The 17312-nt window shown below is 37.5% G+C and overlaps 1 protein-coding gene across 2 annotated transcripts; it reads left to right on the plus strand.

Moving 5' to 3' along the window:
• The first annotated feature begins 1638 nt into the window (after positions 1-1638).
• Positions 1639-17114, plus strand: zdhhc20a (zinc finger DHHC-type palmitoyltransferase 20a). 2 transcript variants are annotated; one of them, XM_048181627.1, is made up of 14 exons: positions 1639-1797; positions 3638-3664; positions 3888-3982; positions 7164-7284; positions 8035-8104; positions 8183-8215; positions 8335-8455; positions 9392-9427; positions 10117-10249; positions 12196-12322; positions 12465-12548; positions 12844-12953; positions 13178-13225; positions 14925-17114. In XM_048181627.1, exons 1-13 carry the CDS (start codon positions 1680-1682, stop codon positions 13219-13221), a joined length of 1119 nt encoding a protein of 372 aa, XP_048037584.1. In that variant the 5' UTR covers positions 1639-1679; the 3' UTR covers positions 13222-13225; positions 14925-17114. The 2 variants fall into 2 exon arrangements, with proteins under 2 accessions (XP_048037584.1, XP_048037585.1); XM_048181628.1 differs by lacking the exon at positions 9392-9427 and having other exon boundaries at positions 1641-1797.
• Positions 17115-17312: the final 198 nt, after the last annotated feature.

A 17312-nucleotide genomic window follows, 5' to 3' on the forward strand; every position in this document is an offset into this window, starting at 1 on the left:
ATATTTTAATAGTGCAAGCTAATTTAGTATAATTCATCACTAAAACTACTAATAAACCTGTATCATCCAGGTGTGTAGATATACAAACCACTCAATCACATCAGAGTCATTAGAGTCTCACGGCTGCTTTTAATTTTATCATCTGAAATTAATCTGTACTAAATACGTCACTGTAAGTTAATAGACTTATAAAGAGGACTCATTTATCCACACTTACAGCGCAGAGTGTGTGTGTGTGTTTGAGTGTGAGAGTATTTGATCAAGAGCAAGAGTTCTAAATCAGGCTCAGCACAAGATCTCTTTATCACACGTAAAAGTGCAGGAACAGACAATTTGTTCTTTGTATTGTTGGTCCTCTGACGTACTCACTTCTGAAACCTCCTGAAGACAAGAGGAGAGATGGAGAGAGAGGACCAGAGTAGCCTGTTCTCTACAGTGCAGGGAAATGAAACACATCTGGTAACAATATTGCAATTCCCCTGCAGGACAGGGCACAGGGTGGAAAACGAATCTAATAAAATTCACAAATAAACATCCAGCCCACCTAGCCAGCAAGCTGACAATGAATTAAATTATACACAAATGAAAAGTACCACATTGATGAAGGTGACACTTGGGACATCCAGTCTAACTCAGTAACTAGATTAAATTTAGCTGGATGATTAAAATCCATCCAGACTGTAATATTGATTTTTGCGTCCCACGTTCAAGTCCTCTCACCTCTTCCCTGTCTCAACGGGAGACCAACAACAGTGATGCTTAAACTACTGCTTCCCTCTGCTGACGTGATGGCGAGTTGCAGGTCAATTCTGAAATTAAAGTCCCCATGATATCAAAAATGGATAACTCCTGTTTTTATGGAACATTTCAGTATTTATTATAAATGATTTATACGTTCACATAATTATTTTTTTTTTAATTCATGTGCCATTCGTCGTGGCAAATTTTCATAAAATATTAATTTAAATAGCCTTGTAATAGACTAATAGATCATAGATGAATAAAATAACACCAAAGACATGTAAATTAAACAAGTGAAGTGGAAAAAAATAAAGGCAAATTAATAAATTTTAAATATGGCGTGCACATTTAAACAACCATACGGAAGTTATTTTTAATTATTAAAAATACATATTTAAACATGTATTAAAATCGCCTATGATTAAAATATTTCAAAAACTAAAAATACATTTATTAAATAAAATAAATATTTAATAAAAATACATGGCTAAAAAGAGTATTAGTTTTCTGAAAACACCATTGTACATGCATTTTATTGGTATATAATAAGTTATACACACAGCAAAACACCGTAAATAGTCTTTTAAACCCTCACGTCACTGAAACAACAAAATAAAATAAAAAAAATAAATAAAAAATTTAAATTTAAACTTAAATGTGATTAAATGGAAGGCAAAATGGAAGAAAGGTGAAGTGAATCCTGATTTCATTTGGGTTCCTTTATGGCTCGTCACACCGCTAATAAAACAAAACAATATATGGGAGGAAAATTTAATGTTATTAATTTTAAAATTAATTACTCATCGCTTAATTGGACGGTAATGGGGAATTAATGTGCTGCTGGTGTGAACAGCTCTTTTGTTTTTCTCCGAGCTCATCGATCGGACGAGCCTCGTGCCGTGACGTCACCGACACCCTTTCCGAGGGTCGGATTAAAGATGGCGCCCTCTCAGGCGGTAAGATGCTGTCAACGGGGCTTATCCTGGATACCTGTGATTTTTATCAACCTGGTCGTGTGCTGGTCCTACTACGCTTACGTGGTGGAGCTCTGTATATGTAAGTGTCGACCTAAGTAGACTTGGTTGAATGTAGCACAGTAGATAAAAGTTGCTGGTTAGTTGTTGCAGTGGTGGTCAGGGCAGGAAGTGACAGTAACTGACTGGTACCAGATATGTATCGAAATTCAGCTCGGTTGCTCTGTATAGTATTCATATATCTGTATAATTCATGTCGAAAGCCATGAATGTGTTTGTAAAGTTTCTGGTTTGATTTCAGTTATTGTATGCAGTGTTAATTCAAGCTCTAGACGCCTTAAGCCCAGCTGTTAAACTGATTGAGAGGCTTGGTTCTTGAGGAATAGATTGGACAAACAGACGTACGTTACTGAAAATAACGCGAATATATTATTAATTTCCAGTAACTTAAAGTTCACTTCAGTCTGACCGCAGATTAGACATCGATGTATGTCTGTCAGGAAGATTTATGACTTGTACAGTTTAGTTTGTCAAACAGTGACCGCAGTATCATTTGCTATAATTAATAATTCATGTCTTGTTTTGTATACGTTAATTATCTTACATTTCTTAAAATCCATTTCTCACACTGCAGGGCTATTTAAATGGATAATTAACCCCCAAAATAAAAATTTTGTCATCATTTACTCACCCTCAAGTTGTTCCAAACCTGTATGGATTAAGATATTTGGAAATATGGGTAACCAAACAGTTGATAAGCACCAATGACTTCCATAGTATAGAAAAAAATACTATGGAAGTCAAAGGGGTCGGTTTGGTTACCGACATTCTTCAAAATATCAGTATTCAGCAGAAGAAAGAAACTCATACAGGTTTGGAACAACCTGAGGGTGAGTAAATGATGACAGAATTTTCATTTTTGGGTGAATTATCCCTTTAAGTGAATGAAAATGTGTTTATTTTTTAGATAAAGTAAAGTGTGAAACATGAATGACTGTAAACATATGTGCTGTTAAAGTCTTTAACTACAGCTGTTGTTAACCACTTCACAGTGATCTCTGCACTCACTGTAGTTCCACCCAGTTATTACTTGCCCATCAGCTTCTAAAAATACTCACTTCATTGTGTGTTCCAGTCCATTTATTACCATAATAAAGTGCAGTGATATATTGTAAACTCTTCCTTATTGATTCCCCTCTCTTTTTTTTTTTTTTTTTGCTGTAAAGATTTGTAGTCTTTTAGAAATGTGACGGAATGACTCTATAATGGAGAGTTGAAAGTAATATCTCAAATAAATTTTGCTCTTTTGGTTGCGTTTCTTATTTTATTTCACAAATGAGGGAAGATTTGTGACATCAGTGACAAATTCACATTAAAGATTAATTGAAGTCGTAATAAATCATAGATTAATAAAGTAACACCAGTGAGACATAAATTAACTAAGTGGAAAAAAAAATGGAAATGAATAAACATCTAAACATCCTACATACATTCACCTTAGAAAACTGTATTTTTTTACTTATTAAGAATAAATATTTAAACATTTATTGAAATACTTCAATGTACTTTAAATTAATACATTAAATGTATTTAATGAAAATAAATATTTAATTAATAAAAAATTGACTCTGGCAGTCAGAGATTTCATCACGACATGCATCTGTCAATCACTCGCCGAGTCGTCATGACAACCGGGGTATTCCATCCGTGATGGACACAAGGCTCTCTCTGACAGCATTCTGCCAGATGGCAGTACCAGTCGCCCGGCGCTCTGGCCTTACTGGGCTGATCTGGAGGGAACTGGACGATCGGGAGCTGAGAGAGCATTATCACTATCCCAGCACTCAGCAGATGGCTTTGTGAATCAGGCCGGTTGTTCTTGATGGGATTGCTGATTGACCTTTGCTTCTTTCTCTCTGCAGACACAATCACTAACACTGAGGAGCAAGGTAAGAGGAACTCCAGTGAAAGCAAGTGCACGATATTGCAAAAGCAGTTAACAAATCCTTCTGTTGGCTAATCTGGCCTCCTACTGTTCATAGTCACATGTTTTGTCACACCAGAATGAACAAAACATCCCATTTTTTGTTATGAAGCTCTTTTTGTGGGTTATAAAGTAAGTATGAATTATTATGCTTTTCTAAAATTCCCCTCATTCTGTTTCTCTCGCAGTTTTTTATGTGATAGTGTTTCACCTCTGTTTCTTCATGTTCGTATGGTCCTACTGGAAGACCATCATATCCAAGCCTGCCACCCCCTCAAAAGAGGTACTGTCTCTCTCTCTTTCTTTGTCTCTCTGTTCTTGTTCCTTTATTTACTCTCTAAGTTTTGCCTCATGGCCTAGATCTTGCTTTAGAGATCAAGTGCTAGTCCAACAGGATATCATATTTAATGTTTAGTGTAGTCTGGCCTGTATTTTATTTCACTTTGTTTAGCTCTGTTGCTGGATTTTGAGAATGAGGGCAAGTCGTACAACCTGTCCATGTTGCCACCTGTCTACTCGTTCATTCTACCATGCGACAGATTAATTTGTTTCAGAGTACTGTAGAAATTGGTACTTGGTATTTTAATACTATTTATTTTTCCTTTTTAATATGGTTAGTTTTATTACTTAAGCATTTTATTATCCCCCCCCAATGTTTCCAACAATGTTTAAATCTAGAGAAATCAGCCATTTTAACCAGTATAACTGCCCGTGTCATTGTGTCACCTGTTAATGATGTCATATTACCCCCAATTTTACCCCCGGTTTTACTTCTGTACAATCCATGGAAACGCCACAGATGCTTTAATATATTGTTTTATTAGAAAGGTGAGCAACTGTTTGGATACATTCATCTACACAAAACTAATTGTTATATATTAAATATTATTGTTATATATTATGTAATGTTATAACAAATTTCAACATACTCAAATGTATTTTTATTATCATTGTTTTGACCAATTAAAACAGCACTGCGTTACCCCACAATTATATTTTGTCAAATAAAGTGACCTGTATGAGTAGTAATTCAGCACTTAGCGCATTAGAATGAAATAAAGTAATGTGAATTTAAGTGATCAAACGCAACTGTAACAAAGTTCAAGTTAAGGGAATAAGGAGGCGGGAACCGGCAAATGTTAAAGGCACAATATGTAATTTTTGCCAGTAGAGGTCACTTATTCAAAACAAAGGCGTAGCTTGATGACTCCGTGAATGAGCGTGGAATCATGGGCGTTGTCGTCTTCACCTCCACAGCTGATGGAAAGCAATCTGACGGACTTGGGCAGAAATCATTTTCATGGATGAGTTAATATATTAAAGTTTTATTAACATTACTGTGGTATGCAGGGCGGGCCGGAAGCTGCAGGAGTCCAGCGGAGCTTTTATTATGTATATGTTGCAGTTGGCCGGTCTTTTTGTTGTGTATGTGGGGTAAAACAGCACTGTTTTACATGGTTAAAACAGTGTGTAATACATTTGAGTGTGTTGAAATTTATGTTATAACATTACTCTGTGTGTTCGCTCGGTGGCTGGTATAAGAGACTTGTTGCACTTTGCAGTTATCTAGAGTGATATTAGAATGTCATATTAATAAAAACTTGTGTTGCTAAATTACATGATGGAAAAAGCTCTCTCTGATTATGCTGTTAGCCACTTGACAAAATAGTGTTGTCTCTGAGGCATGGTAAAAACATGGTACTCGTGGTAAATCAAGAAAACAAGCAATTCAAACAATAAGACTAACTGAATTGAGCTATATAACAATGATTAGTTTAGTGTTGATGAATGTATCCAAACAGTTGCTCACCTGTCTAATAAGACCCAATATATTAAAGCGTCTTTGGTGTTTCCATGGTTTCTATGAAAGTAAAACTGTAAATCAAGGGTAACGAGGATATGGCGTTCATTGACGGGTGATGAAATGACTCTGCCCATGTCCTGGTTAAAATAGCTGACTTTTCTGGATTTAAACTTGGTTGGAAATGTTTGGGATAATTTAAGTACACAAGTTAACAAAATGTATAATATTGTTCTAGTGGTTTTTGGACATTTTAAACTAAAAATCTTACATATTGTGTAGGGCTGCACGATTTATCGCAATTTTATCGCACACGATTTGGCAAAAACTGCAATTATTTTATGCGCAGCTTGTCAGAGCTGTACGGCTCTGTGATCAGTAGTAAATGTTTCTTTATCTGAAAGCCAGAGGGCGCTCTTGTGCAGAAACTGCAAATATGCCCTGCTGCCGAAGTAGAATACGCGTCATTTCAGGAAATCCCATACCACTTTCAGATGGATTAGCATTTGGAGCCATAGTTCATTGATAAGCTGCGCATAAAAAAATAATCGCTGCTTTGCAATTTCATAATCCCACTAAGCCAAATTAAGTGCGATTTCAATGTTTTTTTCTAATCGTCCGATTAATCGTGCAGCCCTAATATTGTGCCTTTAAACGCAACTTTAATCATAAAATAACAAAACGAAAGGAGTGGCAGCGGCCGACTGCGGCATATAAGCATAATGTAAATGTCCTCTCTTGTCCTTCAATGTTATATTTCCTTCTTGTTGTTATATCTCCTCTAGTGGTGAAACTTACACACTGTGCCTTTTAAAAGAGATGTATGTGTTTCCAAATTTACCCACGGGATACATGAAGTGTTATTTTCTGATCTTGGCCAATGCTTTGGATTCCCAAGTGATCCCATTTTTATTAGTTGTGTGCCCTCTAACATCTATAACGCAAGATCAGGTGAAGTACTTTACTGAGAAGGGAATATCAGCGGCACATGCTGGTAAACAAGACTTAGTCTGGTATAACACAATGGTCTGTTACTGTAGCGACATGCATACGTGCCCCTAAACATGACATTGAACAAAACAAAACTGTGACTGGTCACTTTACATGTCAGCCAGGCGGCCTCTTCCTGGCTAAGTGGGTGGTCCTTGGTCAATTGCAGTAGCTGAGTCTGGAAAAGTCAGCAAAAGTCTGGCTATGTGAGACTGAGATCGTGTTGATGCTTTCTTCCTTATTGCCAGGCTCTCAGGTTCTCATTTCACCTGGGTCATGGGGGATATTTATCATACTGTACTTTGTATGCGGTTATGTTCCTCACATCTGGAGGAGGCGCAACAGCAACGGGAGCCTTTCAACTCTGGCTGCTCAGTAGTTTTATTACCACAGAATATAATGACAGAGAAGAGAAGAGGAAGAAAGGCAAAAAATTGATGTCTTTGCATTTTTAACTGCCTGTGGGTTGTGAGGCGTGGTTTATCAGTTAGCACACATGCTCTAACCAAATTCATTTGGACAGTGCAAGTCAAATCATTTCTTGTCATGTGTCTATCTTGTAAATAAAGGTGGCAAAAAGAATATTAAAATGTAGTAATATTAAAAAGTTATTTTAAAGTGTCTGGTTGATTTTGGTTGCATATGCAATCTTACATCCTGTTGTCTCTTTTAGTTCTGTCTTCCTAAGGCTGAAAAAGAGCTGTATGAGAAAGAGGAGAGACCAGAGGCCCAGCAGGAAATCCTGAAAAGAGTGGCCAGAGATTTGCCCGTATATACACGCACAGGATCTGGGGGTGAGCTTGAAAAAATGCAACGCCATTGAAATCCCTCATACTTCTTCTTTAAAATGTTGTGCAGTTAATTCAACTCCAAACACTAATACTTTGTTACTTTTTGTTTTTATAAATGTTTAACTTGTATCATTTTAAAGTTTGCTTCAACTTTTTACTCAAACTGTTATTCTGATAATATGTGTTAATTAATAAATGCTGGCGATCTCAGACTTTTGTACTCCACTGCATCTATTTGCACACTGAATTGTGATTGGTTGTCTTTGTCTTATACACTTGTTCAAAAGTTTGGGGCTGTAAATTTATTTATTTATTTTTTTTAAAGTTTTTGAATGAAGACTCTTATGCTCACATGCTGCATTTATTTAATTAAAAATACATTAAAACTGTAATATTGTGAAATATTATTACAATTGAAAACACCTGCTTTCTGTTTTAATATATTTTAAAATGTTATTATCAGCTGAATTATCAGCATTTTGGTGCTCAAGAAACATTTTTTTATTATCAATGTTGGAAACGGTTGATGCATTTCACAGGATTCTTTCATGAATTTACATATACAACAATGTATATGTTTTTTACTGTTACCTTTGTTTAATGCATCATTGCTAAATAAAAGCATTTAATAAAAAAAAAATCTTACCCACCCCAAACTTTTTAATGGTTGGGTATCTATCCTTCTATAAATTAGTGACATACTGTTCGGAATTATGAATTTATTCAGAATTATGAATCCTCTACCCTCCTCAGCTATCCGTTATTGTGATCGCTGTCAGCTGATCAAACCAGACAGATGTCATCACTGCTCTACCTGCGACAAGTGAGTCCATTCAGAAAACATGGTTATCTTGCATGTTTTGGATTTGCATTTTATTTGAATCCTTTTTGTTTTTCCCAGATGTGTGCTGAAAATGGATCACCACTGTCCATGGTACGTAGTACGTACATCTGGGGCTGCATCAGTTTCTGGGGCTGCATAAGTTATGTTTCGCATAAGAGGTCACTTTTGTGCTTGAGCTACTGTGTACTACTTTTTGCCATCTTTTTCAGGGTCAATAACTGTGTTGGATTCTCCAACTACAAGTTCTTTGTGCTGTTCCTGGCGTACTCGATGCTGTACTGCGTCTACATCGCCGCCACAGTTTTGCAGTACTTTATCAAGTTCTGGACAGTAAGTCCACACATTCACACAAAGACATCTGATTCCTCTCATTTCTCACACTTCTCGCTTCTCACCTTGTGCTATTTGGAAGCACCAACTTCAGCGTGTCTCTCCATCTGTCTGTTTTTCTGTGTGCATGAAAATGAATCGCAGATAATCTATACAGTTATGTGAAGGATAATGTACAGTCAGGTGGTAATATCACAGAATAAACCCCAACATTAGTTTATGTATTATCTTTATTGATTTATTTAGTTCATTATATCCTGCTTAATTACTAGTGGTGTGACAAGATTTCGTGCCGTGAGATCTTGCGAGATTAAAATGTGACAAGATTTCCCGTCGAGTTGAAAAGCTGTCTTGCGAAATTGCCATGACAGAGTGCGAGTGTGAAATTAGGATAGAACATGCCCCCACTACATTTACATTACGCCTCCACTGTCATTTTGCTTTTTATAGAAATGGTCGCTTAAATCACATCCAGCTCATCCAACACGAGATGCAGTTTATTGATCACGTGATGAGATGACTGACAAGACCATGGTGGAGATTCGTTGCACAACAGAGCCTAAGCATCTGACAAATGCCTTATCTTGTAGAACGTGCACTCAGCACAGTATTAAAAATACTGTAAAAATGACAATATTGTAATTATATTTCAGAATATTGTTGTTTTTACTGTATTTTTAATCAAATAAATGCAGCCTTTCTGAGCATGAGACTTCTTTTAAAAACAAAAAATCTTACACACTCCAAGCTTTTGAACAGTAGTGTATACTATTCATTTTATGCACTATATATTTATATTTTTACTTAAACATTTTTAATATTCATAATACCACGCAAGAGCATTTGTGTGTGCACGTCAGTTTTTGAAACAGAAAGATGGAAGAAAATGTGTCTGCTTCTAATGTTCTGTCTGTGTTTTTAACACTTTGCCTGAAGCTTTGCAGACGGAGGGCTATAGAGCATTGCCCGGAGGTAAACCACTCACGCTTGCTTTGCACTGTTGTGATTGTTGGCGTTCGTTTGGTGTTGCACTGTTGAATCATTTTGCTTTGCCATTTATTTTCATCAGTGAAAGAATGCAGTCTTGCAATACAGAGAGTGCAGTTTAGCATATTAAATTATACAGACGCTTTAGTTAGTGTTGACGCAGTTAGATGAACAGGTTTTCTTGAGCTCTGCGACTACATGTAATGCCAGTAAACAATTTTAGACCTATCAAGATATTAAAGGAGATGTGTGTCATTTTTTTGCATTTTTTTAATGGTAAAATATTTTTTTCCTATCCTAGTTTAATATTCAGAGACAGCTATACATTTGATAGCAACATTGGCTCAACCAATGGTGTGAGTTTGGGGCGGGACTATATTTTTCTGCGTCTGTTATTTTGCTTACTTCGGTTACTGATTCTAGTGGTGCAAAAATGTCACACTTCACCTTTAAAAAAAAAAAAAAAAAATCAGCTGCCAATTCACTTTATTTGTAAAGCACTTTTTAGAGCAGCTTTACAAAGAATTGCACCTTACAGATGAGCCGTGAGGGGAGGGTCTTGCTTGAATATGCCTTTTGTAGTCTAATGAAAATGTTGATCTACAAACTACATTGGGATACTTGATGAATGTATTTTTTATCATTGTCTCACATTCTGCTTTCTTACTCTACAGAATCATCTGCCAGACACTCATGCAAAGTTCCACGTGTTGTTCCTGTTCTTTGTGGCGGCCATGTTCTTCATCAGTATCCTGTCACTCTTCACCTACCATCTCTGGCTGGTGGGAAAAAACAGAACCACTATAGGTAAGATGTTAGTATTGCCTGCTCCTTTCTCCTCCTCCTCCTTTTTTCCCCTTTTCTTCTCCTCCTCCTCCTTCTTCTCCTTCTTCTTGTTCCACCCCTTCTCTTTTTCCTCCTCCTTCCTTTTCTCCTTCTCCTCCTTCTCCTCCTCCTCCTCCTCCTTGTTGTTCTCCTCCTCCTCCCCTCTTCCTTTTTCTTCTTCCTCTTCTTTCTCCATCTCCTCTGTGACGCCTCCTTTTTCTCCCTCTCCTTCTTCTCTTCTTTATCTTCCTCCTTCTTCCCTTTCTCCTTCTCCTCCTGCTTCTCCTCATCCTTCTCCCCCTTGTTGTTTTTCTCTACCACCTTGTTGTTCTCTTCCTCCTCCTTTTCTTCTTCTTCTTCTCCTTATCTTTCTCCTCCTCCTCTGCCACTACCTCCTTTTCTCCCTCTCCTTCTCCTACTGCTCCTTCTTTTTCTCTTTCTCCTCCTCCTCTGCCACTACCTCCTTTTCTCCCTCTCCTTCTCCTACTGCTCCTTCTTTTTCTCTTTCTCCTTCTACTCCTGCTTCTCCTCCTGCTGCTGCTTCTTCTCATTCTTTTTCTTTCTTCTCCTCCTGCTTCTCCTCCTTTTGCTGCTTCTTCTCTCTTCATCTTTATTCTAATCCTCCTCTTCCTCCATTTTCTTCCTCTCCTCCTCCTTTTTAATCCTCCTTTTTCCTCTCCTTCTCTTCTTTCTCCTCCTCCTTTTCTTCCTCTCCTCCTTCTCCTCCACCACTACCTCCTTTTTCTCCCTCTCCTTCTCCTCCTGTTTCTCCTCCTTCTTCCTCTTCTCCTTCTCTTCTTTCTGCTTCTCCTCTGCAACGCCTCCTTTTTCTCCCTCTCCTTCTTCTTCTCTTCTTTCTCCTCCTCCTCCTTCTTCTTCCCTTTCTCCTTCTCCTCCTGATTCTCCTCATCCTTCTCCTCCTTGTTGTTTTTCTCTACCACCTTGTTGTTCTCTTCCTCCTCCTTTTCTTCTTCCTCTTATTTTCCTTCTTATCTTTCTCCTCCTCTCCCACCGCCTCCTTTTTCTCCCTCTCCTTCTCCTCCTGCTCCTTCTTTTTTTCCTTCTCCTGCTTCTCCTCCTTCTCCCACTTCTCCTCCTACTGCTGCTTCTCCTTCTTTTTCTTTCTTCTCCTGCTTCTCCTCCTCCTCCTCCTTTTGCTGCTTCTTCTTTCTTCATCTTTCTTCTCATCATCCTCCTCCTCTTCCTCCTTTTTTTTCTTCCTCTCCTTCTCTTCTTTCTCCTCCTTTTTCTTCCTCTCCTCCTTCTCCTCCACCACTTCCTTTTTCTCTCTCTCCTTCTCCTCCTACTGCTGCTGCTGCTTCTTTTTTCTCCTCCTGCTTCTCCTTCTGCTGCTGCTTTTCTTCATCTTTCTCCTCCTCCTCCTCCTGCTCCTTTTTTCTCCCTTTCCTCCCCTTCCACTACCGCCTCCTTTTTATCATCAGGTTTAATTAATCTCTAGCCACTGAAATTATCATTATTATTATTATTACTTGCTGCTTCTTTTCATAAGCTGTTTAATATTTGTATATTACATTGTGATTGTTTTTTTTTCTTTTGCTTCACTGCAAACACTAAATACAGTAAATACAGTTGATTACTTCCTCAAAGAATTCCAGTCCAGGTTCATATTTCCCTTTCCCTGTCACTGTTTGGTCTGCTAGACCTCCTATCTCTGCAGTCACATGTTCAGACAACAAATAAAACTTTGCTAATAAAAGTCAAACATAAATGAATGTGGGTGATTGGATTGTGGGCGAGCTTATGAAGAATTTTTAGGTCAAACTTCAAGACGAAAGAAACAAACAAAACTTTTGTGTGCCCTACAATGAAGTTTGATAGTCCTCCTAAAGTTTGTTGAAAAGCCGAGGATGCCATTTGTGTTGAGAGCAGGAACAGACCTCATTCTAATCTCTCGTCCTTTGGTTCAGAGGCGTTCAGGGCACCGGTGTTCAGAAATGGCCCAGATAAAAATGGCTTCACTCTGGGCTTCCGCAAGAATGTCACCCAGGTGTTCGGGGACCAGAAGCTGTCTTGGTGCTTACCCATTTACAGCAGGTAAAAACAAACAATAATATGCACCAATGAATCATTCATAATTACATACACAAATGTGTATTAAGAAAGTGAATAAAATTAATTTTAATTTCATGTTAACAACAAGTTATGGTATCAGAGTAGCTGTTTTCTTCCTCTGTAGTTTGGGCGACGGCTACACATTCCCTACCCGCCTAGTCAGCGTTGACTCAGAACAAGGCAATGTTGAACACCAGGCCATTAAATGGTAATTACAATCTCATTCGTTTACAATACCACTAGTCACTTGAATGGCAGTATAATTCTGCAGTTCGTCATGAGAACAAATTAAACCATGATTATTTTCCCTTCAGCTGTTTTAGATCATTTAGTTATGTGCATTCTCTTTTAATCTCAGACATTCTAGAAGTCTTTTTTCCCAGAAATGTCCTCAGAGCATCACTGTTAATAGTAAAATATAATCCAGGGTGAGGTTTATTTTGGGGCAGTGAAAATCTCCGTAAGTGTTTGTGACTGACACATAATGGTTGTTATGGTAACAGCACTGTTGATGGACAGACAAACCCCAGACCTCTGAGTGAGTCACAGAATCATCTCCTAGGCAACGATATGCACTCTGAGGAGCAGAAAGACGGCGGTCCTGCAAACATAGGTACGTCACGGCTGAGCTTTTAAACCCATTGTGAATTATGGTGTTTTTTTGGGGGGGGGTTATTACTAGATATTGTTAAGTCTAATTATTTTCCTGAAGCTTTATGGAGACACACTGCTCCTTAATATACTCCAACCTGCTCCCTATTATAGTCGACTGATTACATCAAAATGTGAGGAAAATTTATGCATTTATGAAACTGATCGTCTGGATTTGTCTTCCAGAGGTATGTCAGCCTGTTTCTGTCACCATGGAGAATGAGTCCTAATCAGGTGAGACTTTGCCTTTAATTTTAATGGGGATTTTCTTTGGGGTGGTGTGGTGTAGTGGTTAAGGGTGTGTTTACACGACAACAATGTACCTAAAACGCAAATGTTTTTCCTTTTGATCCCTGTCCACATGGATCCACATTATGTAGTATCAAAGACTATAGAATAACACAAGACGTGTCACTCGTATTGTTTTGAATGGGAGAAAGTGTAACGCGCAATATGGCGGAATAAGTCCCGCCTTCTAAAGCCAAGAGCCAATTGCCGACTGGTAAAGTCATCGCGTCACTTCAGCGGCCGTTAGAATCACCGGTTTCTATAGAAACAGTCAGACGCGCGCCTCCAAAGAGACGCGCATTTAGGTCTGCGCATGTGCATTAGCTTGATCCAGCCTGAAAAAAAAGGTTTTTTTTGTCATGATTCAAGCGTTTAGAAACTAAATGTATGAGTTGGTTGTTGTTAGATTTCATTGGTGATTTCAAATATGAAATTTAATCGTAAGGTTGGCGAACAGTTTTGGAGAATCTGATGTTTCCCCATTCAAAGAGGTAGGAGCTGCATGATGCCCAGGATGCCCGAGAGGCGTTTCAAAGATGGCCGCCGAGTGAAATGTCTTGTCTTAAAGGGACTTTGGTAGTATTCATGCCAGGCCAGTAGATAGTGATGTCACTTTTTTTTTTAAAGAAACACTACGCACTTATAGCCTGAACCCATAATGCGCATGACTTCACCATTTTCACAAATTTGCATTTTTGTAGTTTACATAGAGAATAATAATGAATAATAATGGTGTAGTTTTCAAAAACTTGCACTTTGAAACCAGTTTTCAAAAGTTTGTGTCCCAAAAACGCCATTGTCGTGTGAATGAATGGCCAAAACAAAAATTTTTCTGTTTTTAGTTGAAAGCAGTGTCATGTAAACAGCCCCTAAGATCTGGGCAAAAGTTTATAACTTTGAATCAGTGTTTTCTACAGAGGTGTTGTTTGTTTCAACTGGGATGTTTTCTAAATACTTTGTTAATGTTGTTTGTTTCATAAATTATACATTTACAAGCTTTTTTTTTTTTTTTTTTTTTTTTTTTAAGCAATAATAGTTTATATTTAACCAAACATTGTAAATTAGCTGTAGTGATGTAGTGATTTGAGTCTCACAAAATTGTGGTATGTGAACTTGCATATTTAGACGCATCACTGAAAGTCCAGTTCAGTGAGTCAAATGTTGATTCAGTAACCGCTCTGACTGATTCAATGAGTTCATTCAGTGGAGGATTCATCAGACTGATTCAAAGCAGTAAAGGTCCGTTCACATACCAAAAATGATAAATACAAAGTTCTGTCGTGAAACTCTAGATGGCGCACAGGCTCATAAGTCCAATCTGCTTGCAATTACATAATTCTCTATAGGGCACAGCTGATTGGTTCCTTCCGTATTGGTAGCCAATGAGCTTGCTGCTCAACATTTAAATTGTTGCCTATTGTTTGTTGTAGCGGTTGCAGCGTGCTTTCAGAATCCCTCCACCTTCCCCAGCTCCACCTGTATAGAGCACATCTAATCACAGGGTGATTTATGTACGCTTGTACAGCAGCAGCATGTCTTACTTGCTCTTAGCAGAATACTTTTGTGTGTATTGGCAGTGGCAAGTTCATGGATCTTTCCAGTGTTTGTTTATTCTTACACAAGTTTGTTTTCTCTCTCCTTGCAGGACTTTGGATTATTTTTCCTCTCTTAAGGATACTCTTGTTCTAAGACCTCATGTGAAAGACCGCATAGCCCTCAGATATAAAGCCTTAAGGTTAGCAGCATTATCTCCTCTCTCTGAAAAAGACCCGCGGTGCGTCGCTGTGGAGGATTTATTTAACCTGCATTCATATCCGCACAGACAGCTCTTCGCACCAAACATCGACTGAACTCAACGACTCTTTCGCCAGGTTTTACGGCATGGTGACTTACACATTTTCTTTCACGCTTTTTTTTTTTCCAAATTTGACCAAAATACCCTAAGATGACCTTCAGGTTTTTGTCTGTCCAATATATAATGTATTTATACTGGTTAATCTCTGGGACTACTTCATTTTTGTAGGCCAAAAAAGTTCAGCAGGTGTTTCTACCCAAGATGCACTTTTGTCAACAAGGATTTGTGTGGAGTGGTTTTGCAGATGTTAACGGATCTGAATTAACATGCAAGTGCAATGCAGTATTTGATTAAAATGCGTTCATCCGTTGAGTATAATTCACTACACGGAAGCAGCAACCTCAACTAATGTATCTGGATGACTTTAGGAGTTTTAGTCAAGTATTTTGTGAGATAATTCAGAAGTGCAATACTTTCCTTCTAGAGCTTCACATTAATGTACTCTATTTGTGGAAAACTTTGTAGTATTCAGTGGTGTCCAACAAATTTGAAGTCCTCTACCCATTCATTAACACTATTTCTTCCTTTTTCCCCCTCTGCATTAAATTTAAAGGGATAATTCACCTAAAAATGAAAATTTGTTCCAAACCTGTAAGAGTGTCTTTCTTCTGCTGAACACAAAAGAAGATATTTTGAAGAATGTTGTTGACCAGACAGTTGACGGCACCCATTCACTTCCACAGTAGTAAAAAAAATACAATGGAAGTGTACAATGGTGCCGTCAACTGTCATTTGTTTTCAACTAAAGAAACTCATACAGGGTGAGTAAATGATGACAGAATTTTCATTTTTGGGTGAAGCATCTCTTTAATTTTTCTCTTTTTGTTCCTTTAAATTCCTCAAGCCCATCAGCATTATACTATCAGCTTTGTGCCTTTGTTTGAGGGTTAGATTTTGCAGCAGATGGTGTGAATCGTGTCATTAAAGCACACTTAACATTTCTAGGTTGTGTAGCACACACAGCTCAGTTGTTTATTACAGAAAGAGCTCAGGCCAAGACATTAAACTTTTGCCAGCTGCAGCAAATACGGCAAAATGGGTTCTAGTAAATTTCGTTCATTTAAGTTTTTGATGACAGCTGAAGTTTTTACTCCATGTGAATGTGTAATCTTGGTGTACATTTTTTTTTTTTTGTTTGTATAGTTTTGTTTCTGTTGTTCTGTAAGTGGAAGGAGTTCAGCGAGATCTGTTTACAGATGCACTGTCTCCATTTATTCCTGGAGAAACGTGACCTCATAAGGAAGCTCTTATGTGACTGAAATACATGCATATCTCTGCTTGAGTGTTAATACTTTGTCCATAAAACTCTGAAATGAGTTGATGTTCATGGAAGTCATTGAATTGGTTTTGTGCTGAACAGGTTGCATATTGTTTTTTTTATTATAGTTTTTCAGAATTTTCTATTTATGTTACTGCATGTTAATATGAAAATGACCTGGATAAAGGGGCAATGATTTACCACTATAATTATGACCTCTAGATAGCATTTCTGCAGAACTTGAGCTGATGTAACCATAGCAACATGAAAAATAATTAGGCTGCTACATCTGCTGGAGCTGGAGGTCGTGTGGTATTTGTATGAGGACATGGTCGTCTTTGTAAACATTTTTATAGGACAGTGATTATGCCAAAAATAATCATTTTAATATCAAAGAACTCACTAATCAATCACTTACTCGCTCGTGAACGTAATATAGTACTGGAATTTGAAAACCAACTAGGACCGTTTTCATTTTCTGATTTGTATTATTTCCAAAAAAAAAAAAAAAAAATACTTGTACAGAATTTTCAGCTTTTTTTTGTACTTACCCTGCAGGCCAGTTTGGTTCATGATGTTATATTTGAAGATGTTTCTGAAGTCTGAACAGTTTGCACAGATTTTCCATGTCTAATTCAATTTAATGTTTGTACTTTGCAGATTTACCAAGTATTCAATGTATGCATTATAAAATTAAGAGTTAATAAAAAAACATTTTGGCACTCTGTTGGCATGTGATTGATTTTGGGCAAAAAGAAAAAAAAAAAGTCTTTATCTACAGGAAAGATATTCTGCTCTAAATCCATAACTGACAACTATGTTACATGAATGCTCAATTCCTGTGCTGAAAAAGAAAATATTCCTTAGTGAATTGCTCTTGAAAAATCCTCTAAGACGTTATACCTGTAATGAGTTTGAAA

Source organism: Megalobrama amblycephala, linkage group LG2, assembly GCF_018812025.1.
Source record: "Megalobrama amblycephala isolate DHTTF-2021 linkage group LG2, ASM1881202v1, whole genome shotgun sequence".
NCBI lineage: Eukaryota > Metazoa > Chordata > Actinopteri > Cypriniformes > Xenocyprididae > Megalobrama > Megalobrama amblycephala.